Source organism: Dipodomys spectabilis, unplaced genomic scaffold, assembly GCF_019054845.1.
Source record: "Dipodomys spectabilis isolate Male_0828 unplaced genomic scaffold, ASM1905484v1 ptg000118l, whole genome shotgun sequence".
Classification (NCBI taxonomy): Eukaryota; Metazoa; Chordata; class Mammalia; order Rodentia; family Heteromyidae; genus Dipodomys; species Dipodomys spectabilis.
Genome location: NW_024870795.1, coordinates 7,326,180 through 7,354,031, shown reverse-complemented (window position 1 = coordinate 7,354,031; position 27,852 = coordinate 7,326,180). Strand labels below are relative to the sequence as shown.

The 27,852-nt window shown below is 46.6% G+C and overlaps 1 protein-coding gene and 1 non-coding gene across 4 annotated transcripts in view; both read right to left on the bottom strand.

The window, feature by feature from the left end:
* Gmeb1 (glucocorticoid modulatory element binding protein 1) overlaps positions 1 to 18,508 on the bottom strand; it is a 46,263-nt gene extending 27,755 nt beyond the window's left edge. For 2 of the 3 annotated variants that reach the window (XM_042688689.1, XM_042688692.1), the window contains exons 1-4: positions 18,419 to 18,508; positions 8,884 to 9,041; positions 5,892 to 5,974; positions 1,111 to 1,235 (exon numbers count right to left, since the gene is read on the bottom strand). In XM_042688689.1, the coding sequence (XP_042544623.1) occupies positions 1,111 to 1,235; positions 5,892 to 5,974; positions 8,884 to 9,011 (336 nt within the window). In that variant the 5' untranslated portion in view covers positions 9,012 to 9,041; positions 18,419 to 18,508. The remainder of the gene's footprint in view (positions 1 to 1,110; positions 1,236 to 5,891; positions 5,975 to 8,883; positions 9,042 to 18,418) is intronic. The other variant, XM_042688691.1, reaches the window with a different exon arrangement.
* An 8,429-nt stretch (positions 18,509 to 26,937) lies between these two features.
* LOC122115352 lies at positions 26,938 to 27,071 on the bottom strand. The gene has a single exon (XR_006148753.1). It is a non-coding gene; the product is annotated as a U11 spliceosomal RNA (small nuclear RNA).
* Positions 27,072 to 27,852: the final 781 nt, after the last annotated feature.

Genomic DNA, 27,852 nt, shown 5'->3' with positions numbered 1-27,852 from the left:
GGTTGCCAGATCTAGGGCTTGAACTCAGGACCTGGGCACTGTCCCTGAGCCTTCTTTTGCTCAAGGCTAGCACTCTACCTCTTGAGCCACAGCATCATTTCTGGCTTTTTCTGCTTATGTGGTGCTAAGAAATCGAACCCAGGGCTTCATGCATGCTAGGCAAGCACTCTACCACTAAGCCACATTCCCAGCCCTCTTTTGCTATTTATTTTGGAGCTAGAGTCTCATATACTTTTCTACCCAACCTAGATTCAAACTACAGTCCTCCAGATCTCAGCCTTCTGAGTAGTTAGAATTATAAACATTAGCCTGGTTTGGATTATTTCTTTTTATAATTTTACATAATTTGTATAATGTAAAATATTTTATATTAATATTTAATCTTGTCCTACAGAGTATGTGTACATTTATGTTGATGGTGATTACTACTTTAATATATGAGGTCCTATAACATTAAATAACTTGCTCAAATTACCCAGTCAAGTGAGAGGGATGAGACTTCACTTATTTATTCCTTCATTCATTGGACAAATATTTATTGATCACCTAATATAAACCAGGCACCACTCAGTCTGAGGATATAACTTGATGGTAATTACATGATTAGCATGTACAAGGTCCTAAGTTTGACAACAACAAAAGCACCATTCTACATGCTGTGTTTACAGTTGGTAGAAATCAGATAGTTCTCTGCTTTCATAGGACTTGATTTAGTGGTACTTAAAAATCCTTTTTTCTTTTTTTCACTGTCACATTATAAGATAGTACCTGGAAAATACAAAACATTGACTTGGGCTGAAGGTGTAACTCAGTGGAAGAGCACTTGCCTAGTCTGTACAAGGCCCTGGGTTTGATCCTTAGTTCCTCACAAAGAATACTGGTTGACGACCAAGCACTGGTGCCTCCCACCTGTAATCCTAGCTACTCAGGGTCAAGGTTCAAAGCCACCCAGGCAGAAAAATCCCAAGACTCTTCTCTAGCTAAAAAAGGCAAAAGGCCAGCTCTGAGTGAAAAAGCTGAACAAGAGGATGAGACCCTGAGTTCAAGCCCCGAATGAAAGAAAATGAAAGAAAAGAGGGGAAAAATAGTTTTCACCAAAAAGATAACTACCTTAACACACTTCACATTTATTCCTGGACATACAAACTTCTTCCAAAGGAGGATGGCTTTGCTTTCCCCACAAGTTATGGGGTAAGCAATTTCCATATCTTCATTTGCTTCTATAGTGCTTGCATCTGAAAGTGGAGGAGAAAAAAAATCAGTTATTGGGCTGCGAAGGTGGCTCAGTGGTAGAGTGCTTGCCTTGTAGGCATGAGGCCCTGGGTTCGATTCCTCAACACCACATAAGCAGAAAAAAAAGCTGGAAGTGGCTCTGTGGCTCAAGTGGTAGAGCGCTAGCCTTGAGTTGAAGAGCTGAGGGACAGTGCCCAGGCCCACAATTCAGGTCCCATGACTGGACACCCCCACAAAAAAAAATCAGTTATTTATTGAGCAATTCTTCTTCAAAGCTTAAATTCTAAATTTATAGTCCCACAAAGGACTGAACTGTCTGTTTTATGTGTTGGGGGGGGGCCGGGGGTAGGGAGCTGGGGGGTGTATGTGTATATTCAGTTAGTGCCACTTAGGAACCCATTTGAAGAAATTTGGAATAACAGCTATTTCTTATCAAATTCCAATGCTGTGTTAAACACTACAATATACCACATACCTTTATATGCTTATTATTATTTACTTTATTTATTTTTAGTAAAAAAGTCTTGATAAATAGCCCATGGTGGCCTCAAACCAATGATACCCTTAATCTCTGCCTACTATATACTAAAACACATAATACTAAAATTCATATCATGTTCCAGCTGATTTTCTTTTCTTTTCTTTTCTTTTTTTTTGGTCGGTTGTGGGGCTTGAACTTTGGGCCTGGGCGCTGTCCCTCAGCTCTTCAGTTCAAGGTGAGCGTTCTACCACTTGAGCTACACCACTTCCAGTTTTCTGGTGGTTTATTGGAGATAGGAGTCTCACGGTCTCTCCTGCCCGGGCTGGCTTTGAACCGTGATCCTCAGATCTCAGCCTCCTGAGTAGCTAGTATTACAGGCGTGAGCCACCAGCGCCTGGCTGATTTTCTTTTCTTTCTAGGTTGCTTGTGTATTTATTTTGTGGTATAGGATTTGAACTCAGGGCTAGTACTTGCTTGGTAGGAAGGTACTCTACCACACTACCATCTCTTTAGAATCTTTGTATCTACACGCGAGAGATGTTAGGACTTTTTCTTTTCGACCACTTTTCTCGCAACACCCCTTCCCCACCCCCTCCTCCCACCACCCCTCCGCAATACTGGGGTTTAAACTCAGGCCTTAGGCTTAGTAGGCAAGACATCTGCCACTGATCTACAACTTCAACTTTGTTGATTTTTTTTTTTTTTTTTTTTTTTTTTTTTGCCAGTTTTGGGGCTTGAACTCAGGCTGGGCACTGTCTCTGAGCTTTTTTTTTTTGGTCGGTCATGGGGCTTGAACTCTGGGCCTGAGCGCTGTCCCTCAGCTCTTCAGCTCAAGGCGAGCGCTCTACCACTTGAGCTACAGCGCCACTTACGGTTTTCTGGTGGTTTATTGGCGATAAGAGTCTCATAGTCTCTCCTGCCCGGGCTGGCTTTGAACCACGATCCTCAGATCTCAGCCTCCTGAGTAGCTAGGATTACCGGTGTGAGCCACCAGCGCCCGGCTTGAGCTTTTTTTTTTTCTTTTTTTTTGTCGGTCGTTGGGCCTGAACTCTGGGTCTGGGTGCTATCTGTCCTTCAGCTCTTCATCTCAAGGCTAGCACTCTACCACTAGAGACACAGCACCACTTCTGGCCTTTTCTGCTTATATGGTGCTGAGGAATCCAACCCAGGGCCTCATGCCTGTGAGGCAAACACTCTACCACTGAGCCACCTTCCTAGCCCTGTCTCTGAGCTTCTTTTGCTCAAGGCTAGTACTCTACCATTTGAGCCACAGTGCCACTTCCAACTTTTTCTGTTTATGTGGTACTGGAATTGAACCCAGGGCTTCATACATGCTAGGCAAGCACACTACCACTAATCCACATTCCCAGTCAAGCTTTGCTGATTTCTTTATCTTTTTTTATTTTTATTTTTTATTTTTTGTCAGTCATGGGGCTTGAACTCTGGGCTTGAGTGCTGTCCCTGCGCTGTTCAGCTCAAGGCGAGCGCTCTATCGCTTGAGCCACAGCACCACTTCCAGTTTTCTAGTGGTTTATGGGAGGTAAGAGTCTCATGGAGTTTCCTGCCTGGGCTGGCTTTGAACCGTGATTCTCAGATCTCAGCCTCCTGAGTAGCTAGGATTATAGGTATGAGCGACGACACCCGGCAGCTTTGCTGATTTCTGAGATAGGATTTCCCTTCCTGCTTGGGCATAGGGCTAAACAGCAATTTGCTTATTTTAGGCTTCCTCTTATTGCTGGCATGGCAGGGGCATACCACTGTATGCAGCTTTGATCCACTGAGATAGAGGTCTTCTCAACCTCTCCTTGGGCTGGCCTGGAACCACTGTTCTTTCTTCTAAGAGCTAGGATTACAAATGTAAGCAACCAGCACCCGGCTTCTTTCCTTTCCTTGTTTTTGTTTTGTTGGCACTACTGAGAATTGAGTTGAGGAACTCACAATTGGCTAGGAAGGTACTCTAGCTCTTTTTTTTTTTTTTTTTTTTTTGTCGGTCGTGGGGCTTGAACTCTGGGCCTGGGCGCTGGCCCTCAGCTCTTCAGCTCAAGGCGAGCGCTCTACCACTTGAGCTACAGCGCCACTTCCGGTTTTCTGGTGGTTTATTGGAGATAGGAGTCTCACGGTCTCTCCTGCCCGGGCTGGCTTTGAACCGCGATTCTCAGATCTCAGCCTCCTAAGTAGCTAGGATTACAGGCGTGAGCTACCAGCGCCCGGCTACTCTAGCTCTTAAGCCATGCCTCCAACAGCTTTTTACATAATTGTGTGTGTGTGTGAGTTCAACTCAGGGGCTTGTTATTTCCCTCAGCTTTTTCACTTGCACCATACCTCAAATTCCTGCTTTTTCTGGTTAACTTGAGATAAAAAGCTCATGGACTTTTCTGCACAGGTTGTCTTCAAACTTCTATCCTCACATATTAGATTCCTGAGTAGCCAGGATTATAGGCATCAGCCACCAGCACCTAGCTCTATTGGTTATATTCGAGGAAGACTCTCCATTTATGCTCAGGCCAGCTGTCACCCTCATATTAATGGTTTCCCAAGTTTCAGGGATGGTGTGTACTATGGCTCCCAGCCATGGCTGAAATGAAGGCTCACAAACTTTTATATCGTCAACCCATGATCTTCTAATCTCCACCACCAAAGTAGCTAGAATTGCAGATATCACCCAGAGAAAGAGTATCTTTTTCCTCAGTATTAGGACTTGAATTGAGGGCCTCTTCAAGATTACTTGACTTTCTTACTCACAACTAATGTTCTACCACTTGAGCCACACCTCCAGGCTTTTTGCTGTTATGGGAGATAGAGTCTCTTGAACTCTTCTGCTTCAGCTTTGAAGTGCAATCCTCCAAGTCTCAACATCCTGAGTAGCTAGGATTACAAGTAGAATATAGAGCCTCCAGCAGGCTGAGAAAATACTATATCTTTTTAGGACTTTTAGATATTAAAAAAACCACTTTGCTGGGCTCTGATGGCTTATAACTTTATTCCTAGATATTCAGGAGCTAGCGACTTGAGGATTGCAGTTGGAAGCCAGCCTAGAGAAAAGTCCCTAAAATTCTTATCTCCAATTAACCAGCAAAAATAAGAAGTGGAGGTCTGGCTCAACTGGTAGAGTGGTGTCAGCCTTGAACAAAAAAAGCCAAGCAAGAGCATAAGGCCCTGAGTTAAAGTCCCAGTACAGATTAAAAAAAAAAAAACAAAAAAACTGTTTCAGGCCCGGTGCCGGTGGCTCACGCCAGTAGCTACTCAGGAGGCTGAGATTTGAAGATTGCGGTTTAAAGCCAGCCCCAGCAGGAAAGACCGGGACACTTTTATCTCCAATAAACCACTCAGAAAACCAGAAGTGGTTCTGAGGCTCAAGTGGTAGAGCTCAAGCCCCACCACCACCACCAACAACAAAAAAAATGTTTTAGTTACTGTAGTAGGTTAGTGTTAAATAATCAATAGATAGGGAGAGAGTAAGGGAACAGAAGAAACTGTATGAAAGGAAATATACTCATAACCTGTAATTCCTCTATATATCACTTCTATAACAATACATTATTAAAAATAATAATAATCAGGGCTAGGAAGGTGGCTCAGTGGTAGAGTGCTTGCCTTGCATTCATGAGGCCCTGGGTTTGATTCCTCAGCATCACATATGCAGAAAAAGCCAGAAATGGCACTGTGGCTCAAGTGGTAGAGCGTTCGCCTTGAGCTGAAGAACTGAGGGACAGCACCCAGGCCCAGAGTTCAGATCCACAACCGACCAAAATAAATAAATAAAATAAAATAAAAAATAATAACAATCAATCAACAGCCAGGTAGGATAGTTGAAGTCTAAATTCTAGCATTTGATAGACATGGTAGTAGAGCTCAAGCTCAAGGCCAGCCTCAACAACATTCAGAAAAAGATTTAAAAGGGGCTGGGAAGGTGGCTCAGTGGTAGAGTGCTTGCCTTGCATGAATGAGGCCCTGGGTTCAATTCCTCAGCACCACATAAACAAAAAGAAAAAAGCTGGAAGTGGCACTGTGGCTCAAGTCGTAGAGCGCTAGCCTTGAGCTGAAGAGCTGAGGAACAGCGCCCAGGCCCAGAGTTCAGGCCCCAGGACCAGACCCAAAAAAAAAAAAAAAGATTAAAAAAAAAGGAATCTCAAGCAAGAAAGCTAAGGTTAAAGTTACCACAATAACAAAGACTTACCAATTCCTTCTTCAATTTTATGGATTGTGTGAGTTTCTACTGCTACAACTGCTGTGTTGTTCTCTGATCCAGGTTCGTAAATCCTGTTGTAAAAGTGTCCATCGATAAACAAACTATATAAATCATGAAAAATTAATATTCACAACAAAAGGCTACAAAATTTGTTTTACTCTACCTGAAAAGGAGTAAGATAAACATACTTTATAACTCTAGTCTTTTTACCAATTTCCTATTGGTCCAAGCAACCCATGATCACTGAGCACTGTCCCTAAGCTTTTATGCCTTATGGCTAATACTCTACCACTTGCCACAATTTCATTTCTGACGTTTTGGTGATTAATTAGAGATAGAGTCATGAATTTTCCTGCTTGGGCTGCCTTCAAGTCGTGATCCTCAAACCTTAGCCTCCTAAGTACATAGGATAACAGGCAAGAACCTCTAGAGTTCAGTGTTGTTGTTTTTTGACAGTTGTGGGGCTTGACCTGGTCCTGGGCACTGTCCCTAAGCTCTTTTGCTCAAGGCTAGCATTGTACCAGTTTGAGCCACAGGGATACTTCCAGTTTTCTGGTGGTTAATTGGAGATAAGAATCACAGGGAGGGACTGGGAAGGTGGCTCAGTGGTAGAGCGCTTGTCTTGTATGCATGAGGCCTTGGGTTCCATTCCTTAGCACCACATAAGCAGAAAAAAAAGAAAAACTGGAACTGGCGCTGTGGCTCAAGTGGTAGAGTGCTATCCTTAAGCTTAAGAGCTGAGCGACAGCGCTCAGGCCCAGAGTTCAGGCCCTATGACCGGACCCCCCCCCCAAAAAAAAAAAAAAAAAAAAAAAGAGTCTCATGGGGACTTTTCTGCCTGGGGCCGGCTTAGAACAGCAATCCTCAGATCTCAGTCTCCTGATTGGCTAGGATTACAGGTATGAGCCATGGGCACCAGGTTAGACTTCTAGCTTTTTGCTGGTTAACTGGAGATAAGAGTCTCTCAGAATTTGTCTGCTCCAGCTGGCTTTAAATCAGGATCTTCAGCTCTCATCCTTTTGAGTAATCAGGATTGTAGGGGTGAGCCACCAGTGCCCAACTCATTGAAAATTTCAATCTTGTGCTCAATTAACAAGAATATCTTTCCTAGATAAAGAGAACTTAGCTCTATGTGAATTTTGCGTTTTTAGAGACATACAACGATGTATATTTTACTTTGGTAAGGTTTTCATGTCAACTAGGCATGGTGTAAATACCTATAATCCTAGCACTAGGAATGCTAAAGTAGGAGAATCATGATTTCCAATCTGGCCCATGTAGTGAGACCTGGCTCTAACTATCCCCCTCCTCCCAGAACTCAAAAATTCTTGCTTTTGAGAACTTTTTCAGGGCTGGGAAGGTGGCTCAGTGGTAGAGTGCTTGCCTTGCATACATGAGGCCCTGGGTTCAATTCCTCAGCACCACATAAGCAGAAAAAAGCCAGAAGTGGCGCTGTGGCTCAAGTGGTAGAGTGCTAGCCTTGAGCTTGGGGACAGTGCCCAGGCCCAGAGTTCAGGCCCCATGACTGACCAAAAAAATTAAATTAAATTAAACAAAAAGGTGATTCATAGGCATATGGAGTATTTTACTGGTTGAGTTTTTAATTTTTATACCAGTCCTGGGGCTTGAACTCAGGGCCTGTGCACTATCCCTGAATTTTTTTTGCTTAAGACTAGTGGTTTACCTCTTGAGCCACAGCTCCACTTCTGATTTTTTGGCAGTTAATTGGAGATGAGAGTTTCCTGGAGGCAGACACCAGTGTCTTATGCCTGTAATCCTATCCACTCAGGAGGCTGAGATCTGAGGATCATGGTTTGAAGCCAGCCCTAGCAGAAAAGTCCGTGAGACCCTTATCTCCAATTAACCACCAGAAACAATGGAAGTGTCACTGTGGCTCAAAATGACAGAGTGCTACCCTTGAACAAAAAAGCGCAGGGACAGGGCTCAGGCCCTGAGTTCAAGCCCCATGACCTACAAGGAATAAAAACAAAAAAACAGAAAGGTTTCATGGACTTTCCTGGTTGGGCTGGCCCTGAGCAGTGATCCTCGGATCACTGAGTAGCTAAAATTACAGGCATAAGCCACTGATGGATGCTCAGTAATATATACATTTTGATAGACTAAGCTTGACAATTTTCCCACCCAGGAAAATTTAGAGAGCATATAGCAAAAACCTTTTGTAGTAGGGCACTGGTGGCTCATGCCTGTAATCCTAGCTACTCAGGAGGCTGAGATCTGAGGATCACAGTTCAAAGCCAGCCCAGGCAGGAAAGTTCACTCTTATCTCCAATTAACACCAGAAAATCAGAAGTGGTGGTGTGGCTCAAGTGGTAGAGAGCTCTCCTTGAGCTAAAGAGCTCAGGGACAGCGCCCAGGCCGAGTTCAAGCCTCATGACCAACCAAAAAAAAAAAAAACCCACCAAAACCAAAGCTAAAACTTTTGTACCTGCTGTCAAATTCCTCTAACACTAACTATACTGCCTTTGAGAAATATGCAAAGAGGCCCTAGGCTAAATGTGTTTATTTGTAAGATGAGAGAACCATGGAACTTACCCTCAAAAAGCTCACAGAAGAGAAGAAAAACACAAGGAAATAGAAAACTATTATAATAGCTATTAAAATGACAAATATGGGGCTGGCTTAGTGGTAGAGTGCTTGCCTCACATGCATGAGGCCCTGGTTTGATTCCTCAGCACCACATAAATAGAAGTGGCTCTGTGGCTCAAGTGGTGGTGCATTAGCCTTGAGCTGAGAGACAGTGCCCAGGCCCAGAGTTCAATCCCCATGACTGACAAAAAATAAATACATAAAGAATAAATAAATATGACAACTATAACACAAAACACATTATCAAGATAAAAACTCAGTCAGCTCTGACTGATGTTGAATATCTCAGTGTACTAAGCGACCATAGCTATCATTTCCCTACCTTTTAAACCTCCCAGAATTTTTCAGAATATCCAAATCTCTAGCCACTTACCCTTGTTGCACAGGTTGTAATTGCAAGATCACTTGGGTTTTAGTGTCTTCAGGGTTCTCTCCTTCAGTTCCTTCAGTGGGTACCACAACCACATCTCCCACTGGGACACTCACTTCCGCATTAGCCATCTTTTACATGAAGTCAGATAGCTGGGGCTGCTGCCAGAAACAAGAAGCACAAGTAAGTTGATCTGATTTTGACAGTGGCTTCTATAGGAAAGGAATACCAAGATAATGATCATCATTTCCAAGAACTCTGTGGAAATCAGGGGCCTTGGAACTGTGAAAGGGGCTAATATAGGCTCTGATCTTACTATGTGTTCATGGTTTTCTTAGTATGTGTGATTCACCCAGTAGTATGCTAAAGCCAGCTCTCCTGAGAACCAACTGTGTGCATCTTTTCCCAACTCCAGTTTAATGACATCAAGTTGGTAGCTTGAGATCAGCAATGTTGGAAATATATACAACTTTCAACTTTTCTTCTAAAGAGCCATACCACTAGTTCCATCCCAAACAGTAAGCTCTTAGAAAGTATTAATCATGCCAGGTGCCGGTGGCTCTCAGGAGGCTGAGATCTGAGGATCGAGGCTCAAAGCCAGCCCGGGCAGAAAAGTCCATGAAACTCTTATCTCCAATAAATCATTAGAAAACCAGAAGTGGCGCTGTAGCTCAAGTGGTAGAGCGCTAGCCTTGAGCTGAAGAGCTGAGAGACAGAGCTCAGGCCCAGAGTTCAAGCCCCACGACTGACAAAAAAAAAAAAAAAAGGAAGTATTAATCATATCTGTTTTATATTCAGCTAGCCATTATATACCTCAGCAAGTTTTCTATCAGTTATAAATACCTAGTATCTGCTGACTAATTGAACTGAGCTGCATGGGAAGGGGAAGATGACTGCATTACACAGTTGCTTAATAGATACTGAATTCATCTGCAAGATCTCTAGGACTTCACATCTCTGCCTCTACTGACTAGAAAGATGGTCTCACTAACATCACCCTTGCAGAGATACTGAGGAAACCAGCATTCAACACCATGTGTTCCTTGGTTCTCAAGTAACTGAAAACATTACCCAATCTTATTAACAGTTATAGTCTGCAACTGTTAATCCTCACAGTTGAAAGTTACTTAGGAGAATATAGAAAAGAGCACTGTTAGCCGGGCGCTGGTGGCTCACGCCTGTAATCCTAGCTACTCAGGAGGCTGAGTAGCCTCCTCATAGCCTCAAAAGAGCCTTCCAGTTTTGTTTTTGTCAGTCGTGGGGCTTGAACTCTGAGCCTGGGAGCTGTCCCTGAGATCTTCAGCTCAAGGCAAGCACTGTACCTCTTGAACCACAGCACCACTTCCAGTTTTCTGGTGGTTTACTGGAGATAAGAATCTCATGGGCAGCCGCCGGGCGCTGGTGGCTCACGCCTGTAATCCTAGCTACTCAGGAGGCTGAGATCTGAGGATTGAGGTTCAAAGCCAGCCCGGGCAGGAGAGACAGTGAGACTCCTATCTCCAATAAACCACCAGAAAACCGGAAGTGGCGCTGTAGCTCAAGTGGTAGAGCGCTCGCCTTGAGCTGAAGAGCTGAGGGACAGCGCCCAGGCCCAGAGTTCAAGCCCCACGACCACAAAAAAAAAAAAAAAAAGAATCTCATGGGCCCAGTGCCAGTGGATCACACCTGTAATCCTAGTTACTCAGGAACTGAGATCTGAGGATTGGGGTTTAAAGCCAGCCCTGACAGGAAAAGCAGTGAAACTCTTTATGTCTAATAAACCACCAGAAAACTGGAAGTGGTGCTGTGGCTCAAGTGGTAGGGTGCTAGCCTTGAGATGAAGAGCTGAGGGACAGCACTCAGGCCCAGAGTTCAAGCCCCATGAACCCAAAAAAAGAAAAAAATTAATTAAAAAAAAAAGTCTCACAGACTTTCTTGCCTTGGCTGGCTTTGAAATGCAATCCTCAGATCTCAGCCTCCTGAGTAGCTAGGATGACATGTGTGAGCTACCGGAACCCTTCCAGTTTTAGCTGCAGCTATCCCACCCCAAGAACCTTAAGCTCCAGCCATATAACCACCCACTGTATTGTGTACTTTTAGATCTTTGAGTCTGTTACTCCCTAGGCTCAAAATCGTTCTACTTCATTTCCTTTCCCTTTAAGGCTCAATTCAAAGCCCATGCCTCCATGAAGCCACTACCATTTTCTTTTCTGTATTCCCTCAATATCTGCCCTGCAGCTCCCTCTTATTGTTTACAGACTGAGCTCTGTATTACTGTCAACTTAAACCTTTTTCTCTCTATAACTGACACTGCACCTTCCATAAGGACAAGTTCTGTCCTCCCATTCTCCCCTCACCAAACCCAGGGCCTCCCACGTGCTAGTCAAGTGCTCCACCACAGCTACATCCTTAGCCTTTGGCATTTTGAGACAGGGACTCACTATGTAGCTTAGGCTGGCCCTAAATTCATGATCTTCCTGCCTAAGTCTTCAATTCCATTTGTTACCTTAAATCCCAAGTGCATACTTTCAGTCCCAAGTGCTGGGATTATAGGCATGCACCATCAGCCACAGTCCCTATGTGCTGTCTTATCTGAAAGTCCATAGGCCTCATATAGCTATGCATCTGATACATGTTTTGCTTGTGTATTTCCTAGCCCAAACTCTTCATATCTTATTTCTAATTCTGCACTTTCTCACACTCAATTTTCTTTTGTTATTTTTTGCCAGTCATGGGTCTTGAACTCAGGGTCTGGGCATTGTCCCTGAGCTTCTTTGGCTCAAGGCTAGCACTCTACCACTTGAGCCATAGCACCACTTCTGGCTTTTCCTGTGTATGTGGTACTGAGGAATCAAACCCAGGGCTTCATGCATGCTAGGCAAACACTCTACCACTAAGACACATTCCTAGCCCTCAATTTTCTTTTTCTTTTTTTGTTGATCATGGGGCTTGAACTCTGTACCTGGGCGCTGTCCCTGAGCTCTTCAGCTCAAGGGAAGCACTCTACCATTTGAGCCACAGCGCCACTTCCAGTTTTCTGGTGGTTAATTGGGAAAAAAGTCTCACGAACTTTTCTGCCCAAGCTGGCTCTGAACTGCAATTCTCAGATCTTACCCTCCTGAATAGCTAGCACACTGGCCTCAATTTTCTTAAATGAATTCTATACCCTTCCAACAGCCTTATGCCTAATAAACACTTAAAAGTAAACTAATGCTCACCGTCAAACCTGCTCCTGTATTTCCTGCCTCTGTAAGTAATGCTACCCTCTGCCTATTTTCAAAAGCAAGAAACTACAGGTTATTTTTGACTCCTCTCTTTCTAAATTCAATCAGCTACCAAATCCTAACCATTCTGTCACATATATGCATGTGTGTGTGTATCTTTTAATCATCCTCCCCTTCTCCATCTGTGCTGCCACCACCATATCTGAGCCAACACTCTCTGTTACCTGGGTTTTTCTAGCTGTTTCTCAGTGTCCTAATCTCTGGTCCTGGTTTTCAATTCATCCTTCACATGACAACCAAAGTGGTCCTACTAAAGGTGAAAGGACGTTTCTCACTTAAAAGCTCCTCACTGATTTCCCACTGCTGCTTAATAAAGTGCAAGCACCTTTACACAGCCTCCAAAATCTTCCAAGTAAGATCCTGATTAGCCCACTTTTCAGTTCTTCTCATATTGTAGGCTCCTATCACTTTTTTCCCCATTTCTCAAACATGCTATATTTCCTCAATTGAATCTTCACACTGTTTGCTCTAGAATTTTTTCTGTTCTTTTCTAGCTAGTCCCCACTTAATCTTGTGACATTTAAAACATTTCTTTAGGAAGGTCATTTGTGATTTCCTTAACTACGTCTGAGCGGTGTTCTAGCTCCCAATAAAACTGTACATCCTAGAAAAGGACTGCTTTTCTCTCTTTCCTGATTTAAATTTTTTTTTTTGGTCGGTTGTGGGGCTTGAACTCTGGGCTGGGAGCTGTTCTTGAACTCTTCAGCTCAAGGCAAACACTCTACCACTTGAACTACAGCACCACTTCTGGTTTTCTGGTGGTTTATTGGAGATAAGAGACTTAAAGACTTTCCTGCCCGGGCTGGCTTTGAACTGTGATCCTCAGATCTCAACCTCCTGAGTAGCTAAGATACAGGGGTGAGTCCCCAGGGCCCAGCTTATTTAATTTTTTGAAGGACTTGGGAGATGATTTGCTGGGGATCCAAACCAAGTTCATGAGTACTAGGCAAGCACTCTACCACTAAGCTATATTCCCAGCACCATTCCCACCTTCAGTTGGTTGTTTTGTTTTTTTAATGTGGATTTGCTTGCTTCCTTGATGTTTTACTTTTCAACAAGGTTTGTTGCTTTATTGTCCAGGTTGGTCTCAAACTCTTGGACTCAAGGGATTCTCCCATCCTGGCCTCCAGGGTAGCTACAGTATAGGTCTAAGCTACTAATTCTAACTTAGAGCACTTTTTTTTTTGTTTGGTCCGTCATGGAACTTGAACTCAGGGCCTGGGCGCTGTCCATAAGCTCTTCAGCTCAAGGCAAGCCCTCTACCACTTGAGCCACAGTGACACTTCTGGTATTCTGGTGGTTTATTGGAGATAAGAGGCTCACAGACTTTCCTGCCCAGGGTGTCTTTGAACTGTGATCCTCAGATCTCAGCCTCCTGAATAGCTAGGATTAGTCTTGAGCCTTTGGTTTTGGTTTTTTTTGTTGTTGTTGGTCGTGGGCCTGAACTCTGGGCATGGGCACTGTCCCTCAGCTCTTCAGCTCAAGGCTAGCGCTCTACCACTTGAGCCACAGCACCACTTCCAGCTTTTTCTCCTTATATGGTGCTGAACAATCAAACCCCGGGCCTTATGCATGCAAGGAAAGCACTCTACTACTGATCCACCTTCCCAGCCCACCCCTCCTTTTTTTAGCATGTTTTTGAGTGATAAATCCCCATAACTCTACTGTACACTAAATACTAGCTTTTTTTTTTGGGGGTCCTTTCGTGGGGCCTGAACTCTGGGCCTGGGCGCTGTCCCTCAGCTCTTCAGCTCAAGGCTAGCGGTCTACCACTTGAGCCACAGCACCACTTCCGGCTTTTTTCTTTTTGCTTATGTGGTGCTGGGAATCGAACCCAGGGCTCAGGCATGCAAGGCAAGCGCTCTACCACTGAGCCACCTTCCCAGCCCTAAATACTAGCTTTTTAAAGTTTAAATCATATTTAAAAATTTAATATCCCAAGCAAGATGTTTTAATCTGAAAAGCTGCTTTAAACTTTAAAAAGAAAAAATAGGCAAATTAATAAGTTATAGAAGCAGAATTAAAGGATCCTTCTAATTTCAACCTTCTACACTATGGTTGAGTTCTGATTAGGTGGCTAAGTTCTTAATACTTTCCTCAGCAGGAACTCACATTTATTCTTGACCTCTCTCACACCTTAGAATCTAAGAGGAATAAATGTTCTGGCGAGATTATCAGAGAATTATAATGATCTTCAACATGTTTTCAGCGTCAGTCAGGGAAAACGGTCCTATTGAACATGGTAGTTCATACATTTTGTTGTTGTTGTTGATCCTGGGGCTTGAACTCAGCCTGGACACTGACCCTGAGCTCATTTTTGCTCAAGGCTAGCACTCTATCACTTTGAGCCACAGCTCCACTTGCAGTTTTCTGGTGGTTGATTGGATGTAGGAGTCTCAAGGACTTTCCTCCTTGGGCTGGCTTAGAAACATAATCCTCAGATCTCAGCCTCCTGAATAGCTAGGATTACAAGTGTGAGCCACCTGGGCCTGCAATTCATAGTCTCCCCACCCCACCCCCCACCCCCATCCCAGGGCTTGAACTCAGGGCCTGGGCTCTGTCCTTGAGCTTCTTTTGCTCACTTTCAGATTTTTTTTTTTTTTCTTCAATCACAGGGCTTGAATTCTGGGCGGGAGCGCTATTCAGCTCAAGGCTAGTGCTCTACCACTTGAGCTACAGCGCCACTTCCGGTTTTCTGGTGGTTTATAGGAGATAAGAATTTCACGACTTTTCTGCCTGGGCTGGCTTTGAACCGCAATCCTCAGATCTCAGCCTCCTGGTAACGAGAATTACAGGTGTGAGCCACCGGCGCCCAGCACTTCCAGCTTATTCTGTTTATGTGGTACTGAAGATTTGAACCCTGGGGTTCATGCCTGCCAGGAAAGTAGTTTACCACTAATCCCCGTTCCCAGCCCCATTAATACATTCTCAAAGAGAAGTAGTAATTATCTCTCAATCTCTCATTACCCTACTTTTTTTCTTTTTTTGGTCAGTCATGGGGCTTGAACTCAGGGCCTGAACTCTGGGCATGGGCACTGTCCCTCAGCTCTTCAGCTCAAGGCTAGCACTCTACCACTTGAGCCACAGCACCACTTCCCGCTTTTTCTCCTTATATGGTGCTGAACAATCAAACCCCGGGCCTTATGCATGCAAGGCAAGGGCTCTACCACTGAGCCACCTTCCCAGCCCTTTTTTTTCTTAAAGCTAGTACTCTACCACGTGAGCCACAACTACACTTACAGCTTTTGGTAGCTTATTGGAGATATGAGTCTCACGGACTTTCCTATGTGGGCTGGCTTCCAACTGTGATCCTCAGATCTCAGCCTCCTGAGTAGCTGGAATTACAGATGAGGGCCCAGCTTAAATACCATATTTCAATTAAGTAAACTGAAACCAACTCTATAGGCTGCACTGGCTAAATGCAAGGCCATTTCTTTTTTACCTGGAAAACATATCTTGTTTATAGCAACAAAAACTCAATGGGAAATAAGCAAGTTAATCCTTTGGGTATTTTGTGGCCAAGGCCTTAGAGTATTCCTTATAAAATTACACAACATACTCTGTAATTCTAGGGAATTAATGTAAAGGAAGTACGTCAAATTTATAATTATTTGGTTGGCTGAGGTACCATTCAGTAGTAGAGCACAGGTTTAGTATATGCAAGGCCAAGCAGGAAAGTCCATGAGGCTTAATCTCCAATGAACTACTCAGAAAAAGCCGGAAGTATTCCTGTGCCACAGTGGTAGAGCACTAGTTTTGAATGAAAGAAGCTCAGGGAAAACCAGTCATTGAGTTCAAGCCCCAGGACTGGTTAAAAAAAAGACATCTGACCTATTTAGCATTAAATCCATTTTATACTGAAAGCCCGGTGTCTAAGATATGGCAAGATGCAGTGTTTGAAGCACAAGTGTCAAGCCTGTAGGAATAGAAATACTCAGTAGTTGAAAAGGAATAATAAATAGCAGATATTCTTTAATTTTCTAACCACTCTGTCTTAAACTTCCAAGCCAAGCATTGGTGACTCACACCTGTATTCCTAGCTACTCAAGAGGCAGGGATCTGAGAATCTGCTATTCAAAGTCAGTTCTGGCAGGAAAGGCTATGACTCTTATCTCCAATTAATCACCAAAAAACTGGAAGAGGGGGTGAGGAAAGTGGGAGCAAATGAGAGAGGGGCCAACTCAGTTCAAAAAGAAATATATTCATTATCTGCCTCTTACAAACCCTTCTAAATCACCTTTACAATAAAATTTACATTTGCCGGGCGCTGGTGGCTCATGCCTGTAATCCTAGCTACTCAGGAGGCTGAGATCTGAGGATCGCGGTTCAAAGCCAGCCTGGGCAGGAGAGACCGTGAGACTCCTCTCTCCAATAAATCACCAGAAAACCGGAAGTGGCGCTGTAGCTCAAGTGGTAGAGCGCTAGCCTTGAGCTGAAGAGCTGAGGGACAGCGCCCAGGCCCAGAGTTCAAGCCCCACCGCCAACAAAAAAATAAATAAATAAAATTTACATTTAAAAAATACCAGAAGTGGGAGGTGTGGCTCAAGTGGTGGAGCACTAGCCTTGAGCAAAAAAAAAAGAGAGAGAAAGAAAGAAAGAAAGAAAGAAAGAAAGAAAGAAAGAAAGAAAGAAAGAAAGAAAGAGAGAAAGAAAGAAAGAGAAAAAGAAAAAAGCTCAGGACAGTGCCTAGAACCTGGGCCCTGAGTTCAAGCCACAGGACCAGAGCAAAAAAAAAAAAAAAAAAAAAGCAAACTTCAGATTGAAACTTTGTTACTTAAGGTCAAAATTCTCAGAATTCCTCCCTTCTTTATTCCTTCTCCTGCATTTAGCAAATGATTCAGAGTGCAATCAAACATACTGAAGCCAAGTAGATTGCACAGGAGAGAAATAGCCAGAGTAAATAAAGTTCTGGGTAAATCATGGATTGGCGATAACTATGTAGATGTTTGGAGAGTGGAGTACCCCCCCCCCATGGGAGTCCAGGGTACCAAAATAGGGCCCCGGTTAATCCAACTTAAATCAAGAGAAGCAGAAGTTAGCTATTCAATGTGCTTGCTGCAGTAAAAATGAAAAATCACCATTTCCGTCGGTAACAATAAATGCACAAAGTCAATCAGAGACTGTAAAATCACTTAGTGAAAATGTCCCACAAACTCACTTTGGTAAAAAAAAAAAAAAAATTAGCAAGTGGCAGTGGGGATTTCGATGAGAAGAATCCCCCCAGCTCCCCACGGGGAGGAAACTCCTATTTCTCGGTTCTTCCAGACACCGTGAATGAGATCGCTCTCATTTGGAGAGAATTCTGGGCTCTGCTGCCCCTTGGCCAGCCAAGCCTTCCGTGAATCCCTATTGAGTCCAGTGGGGGCTGTCTCCACGATCCTCACGTCCCGCCCCTCCAGTAGCCGACACCTGGTCGGTCCCCCAGTGATGTCCTGGCGCAGGGGGACACTCCTCTTGTCCCCCTCAATGGTCGTCTCCGCACTTTTCCACCAGGCTTCCCACCGGGAGACGAGCTCGGCCCCCAGCGCGCCTCCCAGGCGCCCCGCGCTCCCCGCTGCGTCCGAAGGCTCCCGGGGTCGTCCCATCGTCCCCTCACCTGGGGGACGCCTCGGGCCTGCTCGCTCTTTCTGGAAGCTCCTTCCCAAAGGGCCCCCCACCCCCTTCCCTAGCCCGCCGCCCGTGGCCGGGCCCAGTCACGCGCCCCTCCCGTGAGCGCTGGGCCCTCCTTCCTCGGTAGGATCCCCCCCTCAGCCCGGGCGGCCCCCGACGGGCACCGGTCCCCTCCCCCCAGGGGCCCCCCAGCTGCTCCGCGCGGGGCCGGAACCCCCGGACCCCGCCTCTCTGGGCACCCCAGGTTTCCCCGGAGCCCCTCGCGGGGGGCCTGGGCTCCCGGACGTTTCGATCCGGAGTGGCTCCGGCCCCCTCCGGCGAGGACTTCCGGGGCCCCCTTGGTCCGGGGGCTCGGCGGCGCGGCCGCCCTCCGCCGGGACCCGAGCCCGGGCGCCGCGGCCGGCCGCGCTGGGGGCGGCCCGGCGGCTCGGGCGGACCCAGCGGCAGCGTCCCCCCACCCCCCCCGCGGCGCCGCGACGTCCGCTCGCTCCCCGGCGGCGGCGGCGGCACGCACAGGGCGTGGGGAGGCGCCCGCGGAGGCAGCAGCCCCCCGCCCCCTGCGCGCCCGTCCGCCCGCCCTCGCCCGCCGCCGCGCGGCCCCCCGCGCCCGCCCCCCCCGCCCCCACCCCACCCCGCGCCGCGCGCCCACCCCTCCCCCTCCTCACCGTCTCCGTCGGGCGGGCGGGCGGCGAGCGGCCAGGGCGGGCGGGCGACGGAGCATGCGCAGAGGCCGCCACGGCAGCTACCGCCACCGCCGCCGCTAGGCCGGGCTTCAACACTTCCGGCCGCCGCCGCCGGCGAGCTGCCGCCTTAAAGGGGACGCGTCCCTTTTGCCGGCCTGGCGGAGGATAAACCTCCGCTGAGGCATGTGGGCCGTTCTTTAAGCGGGGGGCTGGGGAGTGGGGGGCGGGGGGAGTCTTTCGGCAACTGAAGGGCAGCGTTTGCAAGATTCCCCAGCGACCCGCGACCGAAGTGCCTCTTCTTCCCTCGACTTTACAGATAAGCAAGGTCTAAATCAAAGATCAGCTCATCGACAGTCCAGTCCAGCGGTGCTAAGTTCTCTACTCCTCTGGAGGACTCTGCCCTCGCTCTTCCACAGAGCCTGTTTGGTGTAGCTCACAGGGTCCCAGACCCTCGGGGTACCTTCCCGATGGAATGAGAAGAGCTGGCTGAGCGTAGATCGGGAACTGGTCGCCAGGCCTTAAGCACAAGCCCTTGGCATCCTCTGTCCAGGCTTTCCTTCCTTCCTGCAAGGTTCTGGGTTCAAGTCTTGAATTCGAGGCTGGAATTTACACGACGGTGGGAGAATGATTTGACAACTGACACTCTTAACCCTCCATGTTCCCGCAGGAAACGTGTGCTCCGCGGGAGACCTGCCTTATGGAAATACTTAGGAAAGTTCCTGACAGTACTGACAAGTGTAGCCGGGCGCCGGTGGCTCACGCCTGAAAACCTAGCTATTCAGGAAGCTGCGATCCGAGGATCGCCCCATCGAAGCCATCCTGGCAGGGAAAGTCTGTGAGACTCTATCTCCAGTTAGCCGCCAGAAAACCGGAAATGGAGCTGCGGCTCAAAGTGGTAGATCAGTCGCTAGCCTTTACCCAAACAAAAAGAATTTCTGTGACCATGCCTTGAGAAGGAACATGCTTTTCTTTAACATCCTCACCACAACCCTACTAAGCTCTTTTCACTTCCATTTTATAGATTTTAAAAAATCATAGCTGGAGCTGGGCAGGTGGCTCAGTGATAGAGTGCTTGCCTCGCATGCATGCGGCCCTGGGTTCGATTCCTCAGCACCACATAAGCAGAAAAAAAAAGCTGGAAGTGCTGAAGAGCTGAGGGACAGCGCCCAGGCCCACAGTTCAGGCCCCACGACCGGACCCAAAAAACAAAAACAAAAAACATACATATATATCTGGAGCTGGGCTCCGTGGCTTACTCCAGTAATCCTAGCTACTCAGGAGGCTGGGATCTGAGGATCAAGGTCCAAAGCCAGCCTCAAGGCAAGTGCTCTACCACTTGAGCCAAAGCACCACTTTGGGCTTTTTCTGCTTATGTGGTGCTGAGGAATCGAACCTAGGGCCTCATGTCTGCAAGGCAAGCACTCTACCCCTGAGCCACTTTCTCAGCCCCTCTGTGAGACTCTTACCTCCAGATAAACACCAGAAAACCAGAAGTGACACTGTGGCTCAAGTGGTAGAGTGCTTGCCTTGAGCTGAAGAGCTCAGGGACAATGCTTAGACCCAAAGTTCAAACCCCACAACCTACCAAAAGAAAAAAAAAATCTGGCTAAAAATAACTTTAGGGATGGGCAGGAGGGTTAGAAGTTTTGTTGTGGAATATTTAAGATATCCAGGGCCCCTTCGGGAGTGGGGAATTCTGGCTAGACGCAGGCTGCCAACAATTTTGCCATAAGTATGGACACTGACGATTGCTGCCCAGGCTTGCTGGGAACTTACTAGATTCCAGGCATTGCTCAAAACACTTTAATTTATCCAGGCATACAGATGCACGTTGTGTGTGTGTGTGTGTGTGTGTGTGTGTGTGTGTGTGTTGGTATTGGAACTTGAATTCAGGGCCTGGGTATTGTCCCTGAGCTTTTTTTTTTTTTTTTGTAATGAAAAGAATTTTTATTACTTTACTATATACCCTACTGGTGATTGTATTTCTTCAAATGGCAAATAAAGAGGAGGATGATCTCTCTCTCTTTTTCTAGTTTTCTCTCTCTCTCATTCTTCTTAGAGCCTTGATATCATCTGTCTTTTATTTATTTATTTATTTATTTTTTGTCGGTCATGGGGCTTGAACTCCAGGCCTGGGCGCTGTCCCTCAGCTCTTCAGCTCAAGGCGAGCGCTCTACCACTTGAGCTACAACGCCACTTCCAGCTTTCTGGTAGTTTTTATTGGAGATAGGAGTCTCACGGTCTCTCCTGCCCCGGCTGGCTTTGAACCGCGATCCTCAGATCTCAGCCTCCTGAGTAGCTAGGATTACAGGCGTGAGCCACCAGCGCCCGGCTCATCTGTCTTTTGAAGGCTTCACTTTCTTATGTCTGATACTGTCCATGAGGATACCAGCGATGCTTAGTAGTAAAGAACATTTTACTAAGTTGTCCTATCATAGGTCCTTGTTCAAGAGGTTGATTTTTTTTTCTCCCAATCTGGTTTTCGGCACTTAATCGAGTGTTTCTTCATTATTATGCACAGGATCTGGTTGAGGGATGGGTTTAGTGTGTTCATATGGAATGTCCACAGAAGGTGGTAACATACTATCATCCTGCCATCAGAGGACAAAGCAAGCTCAACTTTGTAATTAATCATTTTACTGCTGCCACCATTGTGTACCAGGAGCTTATCAGGCAAGATGGGAAAAGATACTTTCGTGGGGCTTGAACTCTGGGCTTGAGTGCTGTCCCTGTGCTCCTCAGCTCAAGGCTAGTGCTCTAGCCACAGCGCCACTTCCAGTTGTCTAAGTGGTTTTATTGGAGATAAGAGTCTCGTGGAGCCGGGCGCTGGTGGCTCACGCCTGTAATCCTAGCTACTCAGGAGGCTGAGATCTGAGGATCGCGGTTCAAAGCCAGCCCTGGCAGGAGAGACCATGAGACTCCTATCTCCAATAAACCACCAGAAAACCGGAAGTGGCGCTGTGGCTCAAGTGGTAGAGCGCTCGCCTTAAGCTGAAGAGCTGAGGGACAGCGCCCAGGCCCAGAGTTCAAGCCCCACGACCAACAAAAAAAAAAAAAGAGTCTCATGGACTTTCCTGTCCCAGGCTGGCTTTGAACTGCAATCCTCAGATCTCAGTCTCCTGAGTAGCTACGTTTAAAGGCCTAAGCCACTGGCACCCAGCTGAGAAAAGATATTTCAAAAGAAACTTCCTTTAAAATCTGCTTCTAGGCACACCAATTTTTTTTTTTTTTTTTTTTGGGTCGTGGGACTTGAACTCTGGGTTTAGGCACTGTCCCTGGGCTCTTCAGCTCAAGGCAAACGCTCTACCCCTTGAGCCACAGCGCCATTTAAGGTTTTCTAGTGGTTTATTGGAGATAAGAGTCTCACAGACTTTCCTGCCCGGGCTGGCTTTGAACCAAATCCTCAGATCTCAGCCTCCTGAGTAGCTAGGATTACAGGTGTGAGCCACGGGCGCCAAGCAGCACACTAATTTTTATCCCATGGAACCTGCCATCTTGCTTCCATCCCTGAGCTTTTTTGCTCAAATTTGACACTCTACCACTTGAGCCACAGATCCACTTGCAGGATTTTTAGTGATTTTGAGTAAGAGTCTTGTGGACTTTCCTGCCCAGGCTGGCTATGGACATCCATCTTCAGTTCCCAGTCTCCTGATTCACTAAGATGACTGGCTCACATCAGGTTTACTGTTCTTTCCCATACGTGACTTCTGCTCTGTACTCTCTCAATAGGTACCCTGCAATGAATCCTCACAGGAGCACCAGGGACATCAGGATCATCAGATCTTAGAATGTTGACTTAGTGCTTAGAGTTGCTTAGAGAGCAGGAAAACCATTTGTCAGTGAAGGAGTACCTGAATGTGTGTGCCTCCCTCCCCACCCCCCACAGCTTGCTTCCCTTCTGCGTCATCCACAGCCCCCCAAAGCCAGAAACCTCTAGCAGATGGGAAATGAATCAGAAAAGGAGACAGAGAGAAAGGGAGGCAGTTTTGCCAGTTGGTGGGGAAACAAAATCTGGGATGAAGGTGAATCACCTCTCTCTCCCTACAAATGCAGCCCCTTTACCCATAATCCAGTGCTAGGACAAAGCAAAAGGCTGACTTCTGGTTTAGGAGTCATCTAGGATAGAAGTCCCACTGACTCAGTGACCTTGAATGAGACTCTGCCGCTGTCCCAGTGTCTTTTTTTGGTTTTTTGGTTGGTTACCCAGCTTGAAGTCTGGGCCTGGGCACTGTCCCTGAGCTCTTCAACTCAAGGCAAGCACTCTACCACTTCAGCCACAGTACCAGCGCCACTTCTGGTTTTCTGGTGGTTTATTGAGAGATAAGAGGCTTACAGACTTTCCCACCCAGGCTGGCTTTGAACTGCGTTCCTCAGATCTCAACCTCCTGAGTAGCTAGGATTACAGGTGTGAACCACTGGCTCCCGGCTATCCCAGTGTCTTTATTTTTAAAAGGGAAATAGACTCTGGCACCAGTGGCTCATGCCTTTTCTTTTTCTTTTTGATTTTCGTTGGTCATGGGGTTTGAACTCTAGGCCTGGGCCCTGTCCCTAAGCTCTTCAGCTCAAGGGTAGTGCTCTACCATTTGAGCCACAGTGCCACTTTCAGCCTTTTCTGTTTATGTGGTGCTGGTGCTGAGGAATTGAACCTAGGGCCTCATGTATGCAAGGCAAGTACTCTACCACTGAGCCACCTTCGCAGCCCCTGGCTCATGCCTTTAATCCTAACTACTCAGGAGTCTGAGATCTGAGAATCATGGTTCAAAGCCATCCTGAGTAGAAAGTTCTGTGAGACTCTTAATGCTAATGAACCACCAGAAACTGGAAGCAGAGATCTGGCTCAAGAGGGAGAATGACAGCCTTGAATGCAAAAGCTCAGGGACAGTGCCCAGGCCCTGAGTTCAAGCCCCAGGACCATCACACACATACACACACACACACACATACACACACACACACACACACACACACACACACACACACACACACAGAGAAAAGGAAATGGAAAAGTACATTATTCATAGGGCTCGGTAAAGGGAAATGAGGTAATCCACAAGCAAAACAGGACTTAGAACAATGCCCGGATGTAGAAAACAGTCAAGAAATGCCAGCTGGTATTCCTATGAATACTCACTGGCACCACCCACCCACCTCACAGAACTCCAAGCCCAAGCAGGACTGTCTCTGTTGCCCACGGGACTTCACTTAAAGCCCTCTGTGGGCTTCAATCTCCTGTCGGTGACTGGTGGCCATTAGCTCCACTGAGTGTTGGCTTCCTGAGCCGGCGGCTAATCCCAGCCCAGTACCAGGGATATCATAGCCCTCAGGCACACCCCTCTTCTCTTTGCCATCTTGTCAATTTATTTTATTTTTTTCAGTTGTGGGGCTTGAACTCGGGGCCTGGGCACTGTCTCTGTGCTTTTGCATTCAAGGCTATCATTCTACCTTTTGAGCCAGATCTCTACTTCTGTTTTTGGTAGTTCATGGGAGTTAAAAGTCTATCCAGGATGACTTTGAGCTAGGATTCTCTCAGATCTCAGCCTCCTGAGAAGCTGGGATTACAAGTGTGAGCCAGCAACACCTGGCCAGCTTGCTTGCTTGCTTACTTGCTTTCTCTCTTTCTTTCTTTCTTTTTTTTTTTGTCGATCATGGGGCTTGAACTCTGGGCTTGGGCACTGTCTTCAGCCCAAAGCTGGAGCTCTACCACTTGAGCCAAAGCGCCACTTCCGGCTTTTTCTGCTTATGTGGTGCTGAGGAATCAAACCCAGGGCCTCATGTATGCAAGGCAAGCACTCTGCCACTGAGCCACCTTCCCAGCCCCCAACCCTGCATCCAAGTTTCTATTTATTTACTTGTTTATCTATTGTCAGTTGTGAGGCTTGAACATTGGACCTGAGTACTATCCCTGAGTCTTTTGCTCAAGTCTAGCACTGTACACTTTTTTTTTTTTTTTAATTTTATTTTATTTTATTTGAGAACATACTGTACAGAGGGGTTACAATTACATGGGCAGGATAATGCATACATTTCTTACCAAGCATTGCAGCCTCCTCCTTTGTTTACCCTTCACCTCCCTTCCCAGCCTCCCCCCTCCCTCCCACCCAATCATACCCCCCTCACCCCATAGCACTGTACACTTTTAGCCACAGCACCACTTCTAGTTTTCTGGTCTTTAATAGGACATCATTCAGGGCCTCAGGCTTGCTCAGCTGGCACTCTGCCGCTAGTACCCTGCTTCCATCCCTGTTTTTTGCTGATTACTTTGGAGATGGAGTCTTCAAAGACTGTCTGCCCTAACTGGCCTAAAAACCATCATCCTCCAGATCTCAACTTTCTGCATAGCTAGGATTGTAGGACTGAGCCACTGGCACCTAGCTAATTTAATTTTAATTGTGATTATCTATATAAATGTATATATCAGCCGGGTGCTGGTGGCTCACGCCTGTAATCCTAGCTACTCAGGAGGCTGAGATCTGAGGATCGCGGTTCAAAGCCAGCCCGGGCAGGAGAGACCATGAGACTCCTATCTCCAATAAACCACCAGAAAACCAGAAGTGGCACTGTATCTCAAGTGGTAGAGCACTCGCCTTGAGCTGAAGAGCTGAGGGATAGCGCCCAGGTCCAGAGTTCAAGCCCCACGACCGACCAAAAAAATAAATAAATAAATGTATATATCATACAATTTTTCCATTCATTCCATTTTTTTTTTTGCCAGTCCTGGGGCTTGAACTCAGGACCTGGTCACTGTCCCTGAGATTCTTTTGCTCAAGGCTAGCATTCTACCACTAGAGCCACAGTGCCACGTCCGGTTTTTTCAGTGTATGTGGTACTGAGGAATTGAACCCAAGGCTTCATGCATGCTATGCAAATGCTCTACCACTAAGCCACGTTCCCAGCCCCCCAGTCTAATAATTTTATTTTATTTTATTTATTTTTGGGTCTGGATGTGGGGCCTGAACTCTGGGCCTGGGTGCTGTCCCTCAGCTCTTCAGCTCAAGGCTAGTGCTCTACCACTTGAGCCACAGTGCCACTTCTGGCTTTTTTCTTATGTGGTGCTGAGGAATCGAACCCAGGGCCTCAGGCATGCAAGTCAAGCGCTCTACCACTGAGCCACCTTCCCAGCCCCTGGTCTAATAATTTTAATATACACAATTCTAAGGAATTACTTACATTCACATTTTGCAACTATCACTAGTCATCTCTACAACTTGTTTTGTTTTGCTTATGAGATATGGTCTATGTAGCCCAGGCTAGCCTCAAATTTGTGATTTTCCTCTCTCTGCCTCATGAGTGGTAAAATTACAGGAGTGAATGGGTTATTCCACCTAGTCCCTTTTGCCATTTTATTCTGTTGAGGGGCAGCTTTGTTTTTGAATTGTTTTATTGGCTATTGAGTTGTAATACATTGGGTATTAATCCTTTTTTGATGTCATAGCCAAGAAATAATACCTCATGCAATGTCTTGAAACCATTCCTCAGGGTTTTTGTTTTGATTCATCATGGGACTTGAACTCTGGGCCCAGGCACCGTCCCTGAGCTCTCTTTTTTTTTTGGGGGGGTCTGCTTGTGGGGCCTGAACTCTGGGCCTGGGCGCTGTCCCTCAGCTCAAGGCTAGAACTCTACCACTTGAACCACAGCACCACTTCCGGCTTTTTTTCCCCCTTTTTGCTTATGTGGTGCTGAGGAATCGAACCCATGCAAGGCAAGCACTCTACCACTGAGCCATCTTCCCAGCCCTTCCCTGAGCTCTCTTGCTCAAGGCTAGCGTTGAACTACAGCAACACTTCTGATTTTCTAGTGGTTAAGTAGTTAATTGGAGATAAGAGTTTCACACACTTTCCTGCTTGGACTGTCTTTGACCTGTGAGGTGTGAGCCACCAGGGTTCAGCTTCTTCAATTTTTTATTTCTTTTTGTGATAGAAGGGCTTGAGAACTTATGGCCTTATATTCTCCCTTGTTTTTGTTTTTTTTGGTCCAGTTGTGGGGCCTGAACTCTGGGCCTGGCCACTGTCCCTCAGCTCTTCAGCTCAAGGCTAGCGCTCTACCACTTGAGCCACAGGGCCACTTCTGGCTTTTTTCTTTTTGCTTATGTGGTGGTGAGGAATCGAACCCAGGGCCTCATGCATGCAAGGCAAGCGCTCTACCACTGAGCCACCTTCCCAGCCCTCTCCCTTGTTTTTTGTCAGTTGTGGGACTTGAACTCTGGGCCTGGGCGCTGTCCCTCAGCTCTATCAGCTCAAGGCCAGCGCTCTACTACTTGAGCCACAGCGCCACTGCCGGCTCTTTTTTTTCCTCTTTGCTTATTGTGCCGAGGAATCGAACCCAGGAACTCAAGTATGCTAGGCAAGCACTACCACGAAGCCAACTTCCCAGCCCTGAAGCCATTACCCTTACTCAAGTAACTCCTTCTGCGCGCTGAAAACATACAAATAACTACGATAAAAAAAAAAAAAAAAACACGAAATACAAGTAGACAAAAACCTCACTGTCCGTAAACCATTCGCAAGGGCGCCGGGACCAACGATCACCAGCTGCCCAGGTACCAAAAAATTATGCCTCCGAAATCTCTTGATGTCGATTCCGCACGCAGAGCAATCAAGTTGCCCTACGTGTGCCACTCACGGCAGAAGCCCTTTTTGCCTTAACGGCCCCGAAACCAAGATGGCAGTCAAATTCAAACCATATTACAGTACGGGTGAAAACAAAAGCCCGCTATTTATGTTCCTGAAATTAAGTAAGAAATTCCAGAGTTTTCTAACCCTCAGAAACGCGCTAAAGAGAATTTATTTATTATTTTTGGAGTGTTGCATACCAGCAAAAGTATGTACGCGTGCATATGCAAATATGAGCAGTGCTTGCTGGGAAGGAGCTGGCGGCCGTGGAGCGGGAGGCGGGCGGAGCAGTTGCCAGAGCCCAGCTGCTGTGGGGCGCGCTGTTTAGCTCCCTTCCCGGAGGTTAACCTTCAGGCGTTGTGGGAAGATCGGTTCTTGGAAACGCGAATCCCAAGCTATCAAAATTGAAAATGATTAGGATGTGTGCCACTCGCCGCCATCCATCCTGAACCGGCTGCTGAAGACACGAGGAATCCAGACGAGAACTGGAAGCAACGGATCTGCTTCACCGCGCCGTGTCAGGGTGGGCCTGAGATGCCACCTACCTCCTGCTGCTGACGAGGAGCACGCACCGTGTGCACCGTCGGTGGAGGCCGGCGTTTTTGTCGTTTGTGAGTGTGTGTGTGATGAGGCTTTAACTCTGGGCTTTGGTGCTGTTCCTGAGCTTCTTCCGCTCAAAGGCTAGCACTCTACCACTGTGAGCCACAGCTCCATTTCTGGCTCTTTAATAACTTTATTGGAGGTAAGAATGTCATAGACTTTCCCTCCCTGGCTGGCTTCGAACCCTGATATCAGATATCAGCATGC